General features: G+C 38.9%; 1 protein-coding gene across 1 annotated transcript in view; it reads right to left on the bottom strand.

Annotated features, from left to right (window-relative positions):
* Positions 1 to 905: 905 nt before the first annotated feature.
* Positions 906 to 14,678, bottom strand: part of MTMR8 (myotubularin related protein 8) — a 75,232-nt gene continuing 61,459 nt past the window's right edge. The window contains exons 10-14 of the mRNA XM_073599461.1: positions 12,164 to 12,213; positions 9,945 to 10,145; positions 5,961 to 6,086; positions 5,415 to 5,541; positions 906 to 3,956 (exon numbers count right to left, since the gene is read on the bottom strand). Coding sequence (XP_073455562.1) covers positions 3,627 to 3,956; positions 5,415 to 5,541; positions 5,961 to 6,086; positions 9,945 to 10,145; positions 12,164 to 12,213 — 834 coding nt within the window. The 3' untranslated portion in view covers positions 906 to 3,626. The remainder of the gene's footprint in view (positions 3,957 to 5,414; positions 5,542 to 5,960; positions 6,087 to 9,944; positions 10,146 to 12,163; positions 12,214 to 14,678) is intronic.

Raw genomic sequence — 14,678 nt, 5'->3', positions numbered from 1 at the left:
TCTGAACAGGACAAACTATGGTATGCATATATTTTATAACAGAGGAATACAATACAGTAAAGACTTGGATATTTTCTCTGATAATGTTTTTGTATGTATGCATCATGTATATACAAAGTGGCCAGTTTTGACTCATAACAGTCTACTATAACCATTGCAAAAATGCCAGCATGGGGGAAAGTTTCTGTAACTGGAAAACAGAATGTGACTAACAAATTGCACACAGTCAAGCCTGATTCCCCCTTATGGGAATTTAACAGTGAAAATGCAGATACACAGCCTATTTATTAATGTGGTGCAAAATACAGTGACAACTGTAGTAGTCTTTATAGACCATCAGATTTTAATTGACCAAAATCAGCTGAGTGAAGGATAATGCTTGATCAGATGATTAGGGTTACAGCAAGTTGCACATTAGTTTCTATCTCATTGAGGCTAAGCTCACACAAGAGCTTTTTATGTTTGCATTTCTACATTGAAAAAGCTCAGATGCTGAGAAAAAATAAAAATACAGAACTACATGCGGTTTATTTGTATAATGGTATTGAAGAATTTATTATTAATTTGAAAAATTGCTCCCAAGGGCCTATAGGCAGCTAGAAAAAGTTGGACTAAATAGAATATATATATATAAAAAAAAAAAGTTCTTTATTGCGTACAGATGTATGAAAAAAACACATGAGTTAAAAACTACATGAGCTCTATGCATGGTATTCAAACTGGAGATGTCAATGTTACAAAAAGAGTTTAACACTAAATACTATTGCTCAGAGGGACACTTCTATGAGCAATAGCATTTAGTGTTAAGAAACTCATTTTTGCCATTTGTAATATTGACATCTCATGTTTGGATACCATGCATACCAGAGCTCATGTAGTTTTTAATTCATGTGTTTTTTTTCCATATATCTGTACGCAATAAATATTTTTTTTATATATTCTCTACAGACCAACTTTTTCTAGCTGCCTATAGGCCCTTGGGAGAAATTTTTCAAATGAATCATATTTTGGGCTAGCAGCACTTTCTCTCCACTCAGGTGGGTGGGTTTCACTAAAAGAATTATTAGCCTCCAAACTGGGGGTACAGCAATATTCACCTTATTTAGATATTTGCATCTTAATTCTTTAAACGACATAATGACTGGCATGAAAAGCTCCCATGTGATCCATGTGAACAGTAATGCATGCCAACCACTGGTCTTCAAATATCTAAAAAGATTAGTGATTTTCACAACAGCAGTAGATTGCTCTGTGTATACGTAGCATAATCTCAGATCACATTTGTGATAGATCTGACATTCCTTATAACACGAAAATCAATCAACCTGGCAAATCCACAATAGCACTTGTAATTTCAGGTCGATTCTTGGACTATTTCCCTTTAACCATGAACACTATCTGGAATCCTGATAAACAGAGAACATACATTCTTTCTAGAATTATAAAAATATTCATGAAAGCTGCCATTTTTCTTTTCTTTTGAAGGCTCTTGCGATTGACTACAAATTGAGATAAAACGTTGCTAGGAACTAACATTAGAAAAAAATACTGTACAGAACTTATAAAAATGTATAAATATGAATATTGTAACATTTCTCTTTTATTAATCAATATTGTATGTGTAACCATTTATTTTGTTGTAGAAGCACGAGCAGGGATTTACAGCTTCTTGTGTTAGGATCACAACTGTATTCTCTAAAAACGGTTTCTACAAACTGTACTATTTTACAGTTGATTCTTTAACCAACACTGGAATGTAAGCATACCTGCTAACAGTCTGAGGACTGGTGTAGAAAGTGTTGCACAGTGTTTCTGTTCCCAGTCCTCAAATACCATCAACAAACTAGTTCCCAAGGATATCTGAGGCTCTGCCTAGAGGTTTTGATCACTGTACTTTGACCAAGATTTTACTTCCATGAATGATCTACTTCTTATTAGGTATTAACACTGTTCATTTACAGAAATGCTTTATAAAAGCTGAAGCAAACATAAGTGCAGCTCCACAGCAACTAGCCAACCAGTGAAACTGTGGTCACTTTTCCAGTTCATACTGTACTGGGTGCTAGAGACAACAAACACACTTCAGTATAACATAAACCCTGTGTTTTGGGGAGAGCACTGTAGAAAATGTTGAGGATCAAATTTAAAATAAAGATGAATCCACCTAAAAAAAAAAAAAAGGACATCATAAAGGTTTCCCTTTCTCGTAGCTGGATTCCCCAGTTATTGATTTGTTCTAGATAATGCAGAAGCCATCAGAAGGAAGGAGACCAACTTTAGGCTTAGCATTCGCTGCATCCTTTAAACTGGGAATTCTACAGCCACCCAAAATATAATAGAAGGCTAGCATATGCTTCAGGTGGCCAGCAACTACACATCCTAGGTGGGGTTGGCCTCTAATGAAAATCCTTCACCGTCGCAGTCAATATTTGCTGTATCCAATGTGATAATCTAAACAAGGGGAAACTATAAAACATTTAAAAAATTTAAATAATAATGTGTAGATGTCTAAAAATTACATTCAAACTCTTTCGACACATAAAAGTGCAGCCATACATGTTAATAAATGAAATCTCTTTCTTGGCAGGTATTGATAAAGCACACATCTACCCTTTGGACAAGTTCCCAATTTCGTTTTGCCCATGTTGGATGTGTAAAACAACCTCCACTTGATCATGGAATCATATTTCAATACTGCAAAATACGGGTAAAGTGAAAATATCTCTCATTGTCAAAACAAAGGCGAAGCACATTTATGAACTTCTTTAATGCCAAAGGTCAGCACTTCATTAAAGAAGAAGTCCAGCCTGAGCTCGTTTGGCTGGGCTTCTCCTATGGGTCACAAGAGTGCAATTCATTTTGCACTCCTGTGACCTGTTTCAGCAGAGAGCGGACTGAAGTCACAGAAATCAGTCCAGGCACCGTGTCATCTCGACAATGGAAGTCTAGACCCGCCAGGTGCCTGAACTGACACCGGGCTCAGCCTCTCAGTAAGGCGCTGAGAGCCTGAGACGTCCGCTCCCCGCCCCTCCACAGCTCAGCGCTCCAGTGAGCGTGGAGGATCAGAGCTGAGAGCTGCTGACTGACAGTCAGCAGCTCTCTGCTTGGGGGGGTTGAGAGAACCAAGCCATCGGCGATGTTCGATCGCTCGGTTCTCCGTGCAGAGGCGCCGGGGGGACAGATGCAGCATTGGTCCGATGCTGCATCCACCGAGGTAAGTATGATACTGGAAAAAAAAAAAAGTCCCATACTTCTCTTAAGCAGCGTTCTATACTATTGGAAAGATGGAGACATTCCATCTTGGCTTGATCAGCAGCTATACATAAGGTATTAAATATGGTATGCTGTGTTTTATTGGCATTACCTAGCATCTGTCTATGACATTACTTACCCATAATTCCAAACATATTGCATTCAATTAGGGATTCAGATGCTTTTCCCCCCAAATTCAGATTAAAGAGGACAGATGAACATCTACTTCTGATGATTTGGCCAGAGGTATAAAAAATGATCCTGGTGAACAGCAAACTGTTCACAAAAACATGGCAGCTGTACACTGAGCAAAGCTTATGATACCAGCTTTAAGCAGTCAATCTCCCTTTTCCAAAAATTAACATCTTTGTTCTTTACATTCCTTTTGATAAGTGCTGTGATGCAGTATCACTGGCAGTCCCACTGGTCTCATTAGAAGACAGGGTGTGGTTTTCAGATAAAGACCTGTCCTGTGAGCCTGCAAGGCTATAGATGTTGTTTCCATGCTGCTCCTCTGTCATTTCATTTTTCTTACAGACAACATTGTCAAAGTTTTCCACTGAACCATTGGAGAGATGAGCGTCTGGGTACCCTTCACCAGCATCCAGAAGATCATCAGCTAGGTCTTCTATTCCTGATGCAGGCTCAAAGTACTTTGGCGTTGAGGATGGGTCTTGAAGGGGGCTGCTTTGCTTAAGGAGTTTCTAAAAAAAATGAAACATAGATAATACATTTGACATAATTATAATACTTGCTATTAAACTGAAAACAATGACTACTGATTATTACATTTTCAATAATTCAATATATATTTGGTTGTAGTTTAGGCTTATTATCAGTTTAGAAGACATATTGCATAGTACAGTATGTGCAAAATAAAAAAATTTCGGGAGCTCATCAGATACTAACTTATTACAGTTATCATTCGCATCAGTCCCTGCCCTGAATGATGTTACAACTGGTCGTTCTCCAAACGGTAATTTCTTATTCAGGTTTCAAACCACATACTGAACAATCTTGATTTTACAATCTTCTTTGTAGTTTGAGCGTCTACAGGAATGAGTTCCATAATTATTATTAAAGATTGATACAGGATGTGAAATAGTATTTTTGTTTCTCCATTATTTTTATGCTGAAATTCAGATTAAAAGGTCATAATAATGTGGGATGAGCATTTGCTTATTTGATTAGAGATATAGGTTTTAGTTGAATGCAAAATTCAGTCATTCTTGCTCTGTGAATATCGCCATGTATCTGCAGTGTCCTCTGCTCCCTACTGCTCCCACCATCAGCAATGCTTCAATCAATATGGTGGTGAGATACTGTGCATGCAGAATAATGACTAGTCTGTACGGTCTCTACCACACATCTGTGCGATCTCACTGCCATATCTTGATTTCAGAAATATGGCAAAGCGATCCCAACCATTAACAGTAGTAACAGAAGACCAATCACTAATGCACATGTAATATTACCGCCATAATTCTGGCATTACAAAATGGTGGCAGTATACTGTGTGTAGGTGGTAGCGTACCATCCCAATGCTCTCTGTCACTACTGCACACGTGTAGCATCTCGCCACCACCAAGAAGGCCATTTTCCAGGAGAGATCACTTAAAGAGTTCAAAGGATGGTTTCTGTAGAGAGAAACAATTTGAGATCTCAAAGAAGCAAAAAGGTGCTGTAGTGTGGGTCTGATACATGAAACACCTTTATTTAACCGCTGAATAAAAATAAATAAAAACTGTAAGACAATGGCAAAATGTGCTAGTATGCATCGCATACTAGCACATTATGAAATACTTACCTTGAAACTAAGCCCTTCAAGCGGCACCCTAAATATGGTCCTACAAACTGACACTTCTGTTCTTACAGGGTGAGAATACAAGCAAAAAAATGTAACCTTCAAGAAGTAAGGCTGCATTATTATAACAATTTACAAGAAGAGATTTTGATTATTACTAATGCTTGCAGATGGATTGGTTTATCTTTAAGGATATAAGGATTGTAGACAGAATGAAAAAAAACAAAAAAAAGAAATAAAATGATCATTGTATGAAATGTGCCCCCCCCCCCCCCCCATCGAACATTTCAGAAATAGGGATCCACATGCAATGCCTGCAAAGTAAATATGGTCCAGATAACAGACCAAGAAAACTTACATCTTCCATTGCAGATTCACTGGTTTCTAAAGTAGCTTTTTGGTTGAGAATTTCAAGCAGGTAATCCAGAACAGATTGTCTTGGGTGCATTCCACTGTCGAAACGGTTGTACATTCCACACCAGAACCTTCACAAATAGATTTAATATAGCTTTCATTTATATAAGTAGATAGAACTAAATCAACAGATCTGTATTTCAAGCATTTTAAGAGTAAGTATCATTTTGAATACCACTCGTAAAAGGATAAATTCACTTCCACATATTTTTATTTCAGAAACAGCCAACCGATGAAAGATCAATGATGAAAAATATACACAGCTTTATATGAAGATTCAGTTTGCATTATATCTGCAAATGTTATTAGGTAAAAAAAAAAAAAAAAAAAAAAAAAAAGAAATTATATATTATATTAAAATATATAATATATATAATGTGCGTACGCACACACACACACACACACACACGGAGGAAGCTGCTGTTTTTGGTGTCTGAAATTGGTATGCGAAATATCAGAAAAAAAAGGATTTAAAGAGGAATGAACTTACTTGAAGGAGAATGGAAGTGTATTTGGCTGGAGCGTTTTATAAGCATTCGGGATATACAGGGGATTAACAAACTCCTGCTTCCGTTGTAGTAGAAATGGCCACAGTGAATGGGTATTTTCATAAATTCTGTTGAGATTAGACTGAATAAGTTAAGGTCCATGAAAGTACAAAAACCTTTATTTTTTTTTTTTTTAAATGCAGGAAAATATGTGCCAATTTAGAACATATCATTTAAGTGATTCTGTTTTTTGGGGTTTTCTCCATTTATAGAAGTGTTTTATAACCATCCGAACAGCAGACTGTAAAAGAGATTAACTGCAAAAATCGATTTTATTAATGTCTTTATTTTACATTAACTGGCAAAATCTATTTTTTTTTACTGTAAAATAAAGAAATTCATAAAATGTATTTCCGGCTGTTAATACAGATTTCATTTTCAATCTGAGTAGCCTGGTTCGTAGTCTCCGCTCTAATTCATCCCAAAAGTGTTCTATTGGGTTGAGGTCAGGACTCTGTGCAGGCGAGGCAAGTTCCTCCTACCCAAACTCGCTCATACATGTTTTATGGACCTTGTTTTATTACCAAGTTAAAAGGCAGCAAACAGGGGGCTATTTCAAACAACGTGAATATGTAAACAACCCAACCTCCTGTTCCTTATAGCTGAACCCTTGAGAACAATATCAGCCAACCATATGGCTTCATCTATATGGCAATGCCCATATTGCTTATTTAAATACCAAGAAAACATGTGCAAAAAACTGTAATCCTAGGACTCAAAAAAAAAAGTAGAGAGGTTGTACTTGAGTGCCCAAAACATTGGACTTTGAGATAACATGTGTATGTACAGGGATGAACATAAATGCTACAGCACAGGTGCCGAGATTAACATATTGTTAGGCCAGCATCATAGTCTAGAAGGAATATGCTGACCCTGGATGATGCCAGAACAAAGACTGTGCTGGCCTTCTGGGAAGAAAAGCAATACCATTAAAGCTGGCCACACATGATTTTTGTTTGAACACTCAGAAAAATAAATTTGTCAGAACATTCTTTCTTGCCATCGAGTAAACTAATCTTGCTCGATAGCCCTTCAAATTTTGTCCAGACCTGCTTTCTGAATGGAATCCCAGACATATTAAAAAGGTGTCATTACAATATGTATAAATTAAAACCACATTCAGAGTTGGTTTTGCTCTTTAAGAAACATTTTTCATCCTGCTCCTTTGAGCCATCTTGTCACTACAGATTAAATTTAGCACCGAATTGACACACACCACTAACCATTGGAAAATCAAAAACAAAATTTTTTAAAAAATTCTACTTGACCTTTGGAAAATATTTACCCCCCTTCATGGCCAGGCCATTTTTTGCGATATGGCACTGTGTTACTTTGACAATTGCGTAGTTGTGCGATGCTGTACCCAAATAACATTTATGTAATTTTTTCCCCCCACAAAAAGAGCTTTCTTTTGATGGTGTTTGATCACCTCTGCATTTTTATATAAACAAAAAAAAAAATAAAAAAAAATAATTTCTTAACAAAATTTAGATCAATTTGTATTCTGCTACATATTTTTGGTAAAAAATAAAAAAATCTCAATAAACGTATATTGATTGGTTTGCACAAAAGTTATAGCGTCTACAAAACTATGGGATATTTTTATTGCTTTTACTAGTAATGGCGGTGATAAGCGCCTTATAGTGAGACTGCGATATTGCGGCGGACATTCTGACACCGACACTTTTTGGGAACCAGTGACACTAATAGAGTGATCAGTGCTAAAATATCAATTAAAGGGTTAACTGTGTTCCTAGTCAGTGTTTGTGTACCGTATGTGTTGCTTTTACTAGGGGAAGAGATGGAATTTATTCCCTGTTTTGCAGGGACACAAACGCCATCCCTACCCCGTCAGAATGGTGATCTGCCTTGTTTACATAGGCAGATTGCAGTTCTGTCTCTCTGTCCGACGATCGGCAGGTGCCAGCGGACATAGAGTACCCGGTAGATGCCGATGGGCTTCCCCTGTGTTTAATGACAGTGCAAGCGAGCTGCCGGCAGAAGTGTAGCCCCCTACCCGGAATTCTAGTAAAACTGCTGTAGGACGGATGGAAAGCACTTAATGGCCAGCTTCAGGGAGAGGATGACGATCTCTTTGAGATGTAATAAAATGACAGCAGATGTTACATTTACGCATTACAGTGGAACCTCGGACTGCATGTAACGTGCTTAACGAGCGTTTCGCAATACGAGCCATTTAAAAAAATCCTGACTTGGTTTGCGAGTGTTGTCCCGCAAAACGAGTAGGATTCAAGCCTCTGCGGTGTGCAGTACCGCATTTGGCCAGAGGTGTGGGGGCACCGGTGACACGGAGCCGTTCATAGCCACTCAGAAACACTTGGAAACATTTGGAAATATTCCGTTCCAGAGTGTTTCCGAGCCTTTCCGAGTGCATCTGAGAGGTCTGAGTATTTCAGAGTCTCTCCGGCCACATGCGGTATTGCATGCAATAGAAGTCAATGTGGAATAAATTATCTTAATTTACATTAACTTCTATGGGGAAACTCACTTTGATATGCGAGTGCTTTGGATTACAAGTATTCTCCTGGAACGGATTATGCTCGTAATCCAAGGTTCCACTGTACTTTGCATGAATGCACTTAATATGAAAATTCTCTCTAAAGTAACCTTAGGAAATGGCATCAAAAAGTAATGCAATTATTTACTTATGTAATTTGTTTACTTTGGGCTCTATAATAAAGAGTTCAATGTGTATAAACAGCCTACCTTTCTTTGTTAGTTTTGGGTTTGCTGTCTGTGTACCTGCTGAAGTTGAAAGGAAACCTACCAATTGGGACACCTGTGCTGTGCTGCGATTAGTTACTGCACAAGCCGATCAGCAGGTCCTGGCCAATGATTATTGGCCGGAATCCACCAATTGGTGAAGCGGATTACAGGACAGAGCTCTGTGATTGTAAACAAAGCTCTGTCCTGACAGTGGGGATGTGCTGGCTTTTGTTTCCCTGCTAAGCAGGGAATAAAAACTGGCACATCTCTTAGTAAAATTAGCACACAGTAAACACACCAAACATGGCTAGGCACACAGGTAACCCTTTGATTGCTCCTAGATGTTAACCCCTTCCCAGCCAGTCAGTACAGTGTATATTAGCACTGATCACTGTATTTGAGTCACTGGTGATGTCAGTTTTAGCTAGTCAGTTCCCACACAATGTCAGCTAGTGTTAGATTGCACGCCATGCTATCACAGTTCCCCTATAAGTCGCTGATCACCACCAATACTAGTATATTAAAAAAAAATAAAATCCCAGTATATTTACCATCATTTGTAGACGCTAAAACGTTTATGCCAACCAATATACACTTACTGAGATTTTTTTTTTTACCAAAGACATGTAAGCAGAAGACATTTTAGCCAAAATTTATGAAGAAATTAGATTTTTTTTATTGAATATGTTTAATAGCAGAAAGTAAAAAATACTGTTTTTGTTTTTTCAAAATTGTCGGCCTTTTTTTGTTTATATAAGAAAAAATAACGAACCCAGTGGTGATAAATACCACTAAAAGAAAGCTCTATTTGTTTGAAAAATGAAATGATAAAAATTTCATTTGTACCGTGTCGTATGACCACACAATTACCAGTTAAAATAGTGCAGTGCCGAATAGCAAAAAATGGCCTGGTCATGGAGGGGGTAAAATCTTCCAGAGCTGAAGTGTCTATGTACAACTATGAGGACTGCACAATGAAGAAAAGCCCAATTGGCTGATACTGCTTTGCTTCCAGAACCCTGCTGTGATCAGGATTAGAGAAAGCAACTATTAAAACAGATATAGGGTATTTATACTAGCTGTAAAAAATATATCAACATATACATAAAACTATTTTAAGCGTGTTTTCAATTTAAATGGAGTTCAGCTTTCAAGTAAATCAGAGAGGCAGCATAAAAATAAATAAATAAATAACTCACTTAAGTTCCATGCGCTCCTTCTGGGAATTCCCAAGTAAATTTCCAAATTGACAGGAGTAGACGTGATCATGAATTTCTAGTAAATATTTCTCGCTGAATTCAAAGGCACAGGGGAACTGTTCCATTAGGTGCCACACACACTCCACAAACTGTGTGAATATCGGGGACACTTCTTTAGGTTCAACATCTAAATGGCCACATCTGTAGTAGATACAAAGGAAGAACATTATCACATTCTAAACAGGGACACTCACACAAGCAGAAGATAAAATGATTGGTTCTGTTCAATATTTGAAGGAAACAGTTCCTGAAAGAAACATGGAGACTGTCATTTCTACTTCTCCTAATGCTAGTTGCCTGACTGCAATACAATGTGCCACAGACTTGAAAAAGTTTAAAGAGCAAGACCTGCATACATGTTCCAGGCCAATGACCATGAAAGTATTGAAGTCAGTGGGCCAGTGTAACAGCCAGTCAACTAGCATATTCAGAGGAATTATAGCAATGGCGGCTGTTTCCAAGTAAGAAGTATTAAACAAGAATGACTACAGATACAGGAGTGCTTCTTTTTCAAAACCTGTCTGTCTATGGTTGAAAACCGATGTGTTATTACTACAGATTACGATGCAAAAAAAAAAAAAAAAAAAAAAATGGGATCGTTGCCCTTAGCCCTCAAAAAATGCCGTTTCTAAGTAGGTGCCAATATTTTTGGCCATGACTGGCCATGACTGTATATCAATGCTTTATTTTGTTGAGAAACCACTTTGAACCCCCCCAGTAGCATTTCTATTCTCAGCCATCTTGAGTAAGGGCAGGTGATTCATGTAGATTACTTGGAATCTATCTGCCCTTAGCTCAGGTATGCAGATGGGAAGGTAGGCTTAGCTGAGAAAACCTCTCACTCCCTCCTCCTGACAAAAATGCCCATGAAGACTTCTGGGACATACGACATCATTTTTGCCCTGGCCAGAAACCAGGAAGCAACTGGAGAAATGTAAAAAAAAAGGTTTAAAACAAGCAAATATAATATACATTCCTATCTGTTTACTAATGCTAGCTGCATAATGATTTAAAATAATTACTGTTGATTGAGGGAGTATACTTTCACTTTAATAAACACACCAGTAGGCATTTTAATAAACACACTGGTATGCAAAGATCCACATGATGAGGTTATGGTCTTCTATAGGCATTTAGCCAATGGCAGAGAGCTTTGGTCAAAGTGTTCTGGCAGGGGGGAGGGGCGTCCCGTTCCATCTCACTAGCAGGACAGCCTGCGGCAGAAAACTAATGGTGGTGTTACAGTTAAGCCTGGTGCACACTGCAGTTTTTTTTTTCAAGCAACATCATGGTGTGCACGAAAAAAAAAAAACAAAAAAAAACTGCCAGCTCCGGTCGGGAGCTGCTGTACTAACCATGCGAGCTTAGTCCAACAATCTCCCCCGCTGAGCTGTTGTGTTCTGACAGAGGGGAAGGGCGGGGAAGGGCGGGGAAGGGCGGGGAAGGGAAGGGCGGGGCGGGCGGGACACACCCCTCCCACCCACCCCCGCCAGAACACTCCGATCAGCGCTCTCTGCCACTGGCTGAGAGAGCCGATCGGGAGTTGGTCGTCTGCTGGTTTTCCAGAAATACACATGGGCAAAATGTCTGCCGGTATTTTTTGTACCGGCAAATGCCTCCCGAGCTTTAGAATACTGGCCGTCTGCACACCGAAAAAGTTTTAAGGATTGAGTGCAAATTGAATTTGGTGATATCCACTGGAAGCACAGCTGGCTACTGGTTTAAGGTACAGTAATTATCCGACTGTATGTTGGCAAGTGTGTTAGTAGTATGTTGGTTTCTAAATGAATGACCAAGAATAAGAACGCTAATTGGGATAATCAGGGAAAAGTCAGTAGCCAAAGGATCAGCATGACAGCCAAGCATAGCTCTGCTGTGCGCGTTCTCATGTTTTGCTCAATTTAGGTTCTATCAACCCAATTGAATTAATTCAATCTCATTTCATTCACCCAATGCATGACCACACATTCAGACTCAGTGATGTTGTATGCAATCTGATGGTTGAATGTCCAAAAGCAAATCTAGTCTTGTTACTGTTAAAATGCTTTTTACGTATGATTGGTGTATTTAATAACATTTTTATTTATTTATTTATTTTTTAAACAAAACAACCTTCAGGCTTATATGATCCCTTTTAGAATTAAAATATTCTTACCTACCTTTGAGAAAATTTATGTCCCAGGGATATCCATTCCTTTTCAATGAGTACCTTTTAATAAAAGGAATACATAATAAAGTATATTCATTTAACGCTAAAAAAAAAAAAAAAACAGTATGAAGCAGTGTTTAAATTACACATGTACTAAAAGTAATATGATCATACCCCAAACAACCATTTATTACACGTTTGGCAGAGCATCCAGCTAGGAGGGAATATAAAGACTTATTTGCTCAAATAAAATAAATGTATGGGGACTTATGACTAAAATACATATAAAGCAAAGTATATCAGAGATTCTATTAAAAGTGGACTATAATAAAAATGTAAATACAGTGCCTTGAAAAAGTATTCATACACCTTGAAATTTTACACATTTTGTCATGTTACAACTATAAACATAAATGTATTTTATGGGAATTCTTTGTGATAGACCAACACAAAGTTCACAGAATGGTGAAGTGGAAGGACAATAAATGGCTTTCAAATGTTTACAAATAAATATCTGAAAAGTGTGGTGTGCATTTGTATTCAGCCCCCTTTACTCTGATACCCCCAATTAAAATCTAGTTGAACCAATTGCCTTCACAAGTAACGCAATTAGTAAATAGAGTCCACCTGTGTGTAGTTTAATCTCAGTATAAATACAGCTGTTCTGTGAAGCCCTCATAGGTTTGTTAGAGAACCTTAGTGAACAAACAGCATCATGAAGGCCAAGGAACACACCAGACAGGTCAGGGATAAAGCTGTGGAGAAGTTTAAAGCAGGGTTAGGTTAAAAAAAATATCTTAAGCTTTGAACATCTCACGAAGCACTGTTCAATCCATCATCAGAAAATGGAAAGAGGAAAGAGTATGGAAAGAGTATGGCACAACTGCAAACCTACCAAGACATGGCCATCCACCTAAACTGACAGGCCAGGCAAGGAGAGCATTAACCAGAGAAGCAGCCAAGAGGCTCATGGTAATTCTGGAGGAGCTGCAGAGATCCACAGCTCAGGTGGGAGAATCTGTCCACAGGACAACTATTATGCCGCGTACACACGGTCGGACTTTTCGTCTACAAAAGTCCGACAGCCTGTCCGACATACTTCCGACGTACCTTCGGCGGACTTGCGGCAGACTTTCTTACGAACGGACTTGCCTACACACGACCACACAAAAGTACGACAGCCTAGTACGCGGTGACGTACACCAAGTCCGACGAGACTATAAAACGGAAGTTCAATAGCCCGTACGACACCCTTTGGGCTCCTTCTGCTAATCTCGTGTTTATCTCGTGTTAGTAGAAGTTTGGTGAGAGACGATTCGCGCTTGTGAGACTCGTATTTTTCAGTTCGTTTTAACTGTTGTTCAGTCTGTGCTTGTGAGGTTTGTATCTGCTTTTCAGTGCGTTTGGTCAGTTGGCATTGAGAAATCTTTGTTTTATTGGCCGCTCGTTCCTGATTTTCAGGTCGTTCTTCACAGGCCTTGCTGTTCTTCAGTGCGTTCTGTTTAGTGCGTTCTGACCAGCCGACCGTTTTGAAACCATGTTACCTGTACGTACTCGTCGTAGAGCTCGTGCATTGTATGTGCTTGGTGCTGTAGTTTATTCTTCAGCCCAAGACCAGTCCATGAACAGGGCGAGGAGGAGTTCATGGACCAAGAATTGGTTGCTTCAGCGTGACCAGTTCTGTCACATGCCTTTGCTCCGTGAGATCCGTGAGAATAATCCTGAGGATTTCAGGAACTTTCTCCGGATGACGGACCCCGTTTTTGACCGTTTGTTGGCTTTGCTGACCCCCTATATCAGCAGGCAGGATACCTGCATGAGGCAAGCCATCACTCCGGAGCAGAGGCTGGTCGCTACCTTGCGGTATTTGGCCACAGGGAGAAGCCTGCAGGACCTTAAGTTCTCGACAGGCATCTCCCCCCAGGCTCTGGGGATCATTATCCCAGAGACCTGTTCTGCCATCATCCAGGTCCTGCAGAAGGACTATATTAAGGTAAGATATTTTTCTTTTATTAGCATCACATGTTCTTTTATGTAATCTTTGATAATGTAATGTATTTCTTGCTTCAAACACTACTTACCATCATTGCAATATAGTGTGAATGTCCCCTTTTTATCCTCACACATGCTGGAATTTTTTCCTGTTATTTTTTGTCATGCATGTATATTTTCCTTCAATAACCTTCCCAGCATGAAGTGATGGGAACATATCCACCTAGTCTACTCATTTAGAATGTATTTTGTTTGAGTGTATTTAGTGTGCTTATAATTAGCAATTAGCTAGATTTCCCAACCCCCCCACCTAAACTCAGTCCAAATAGTGTGCTGCTAATTAGCAATTATCTTGATTTCCCAACCCCCCCACCCACCCCCACCTAAACTCACTCCAAATAGTGTGCTGCTAATTAGCAATTATCTAGATTTCACAACCCCCCCACCCACCCCCACCTAAACTCACTCCAAATAGTGTGCTGCTAATTAGCAATTATCTTGATTTCACAACCCCCCCACCCACCCCCACCTAA

Source organism: Aquarana catesbeiana, linkage group LG09 (genome assembly GCF_042186555.1).
Source record: "Aquarana catesbeiana isolate 2022-GZ linkage group LG09, ASM4218655v1, whole genome shotgun sequence".
NCBI lineage: Eukaryota > Metazoa > Chordata > Amphibia > Anura > Ranidae > Aquarana > Aquarana catesbeiana.
The sequence above is the reverse complement of the archived record's forward strand: the minus strand, read 5'-3'. Positions and strand labels throughout refer to the sequence as shown.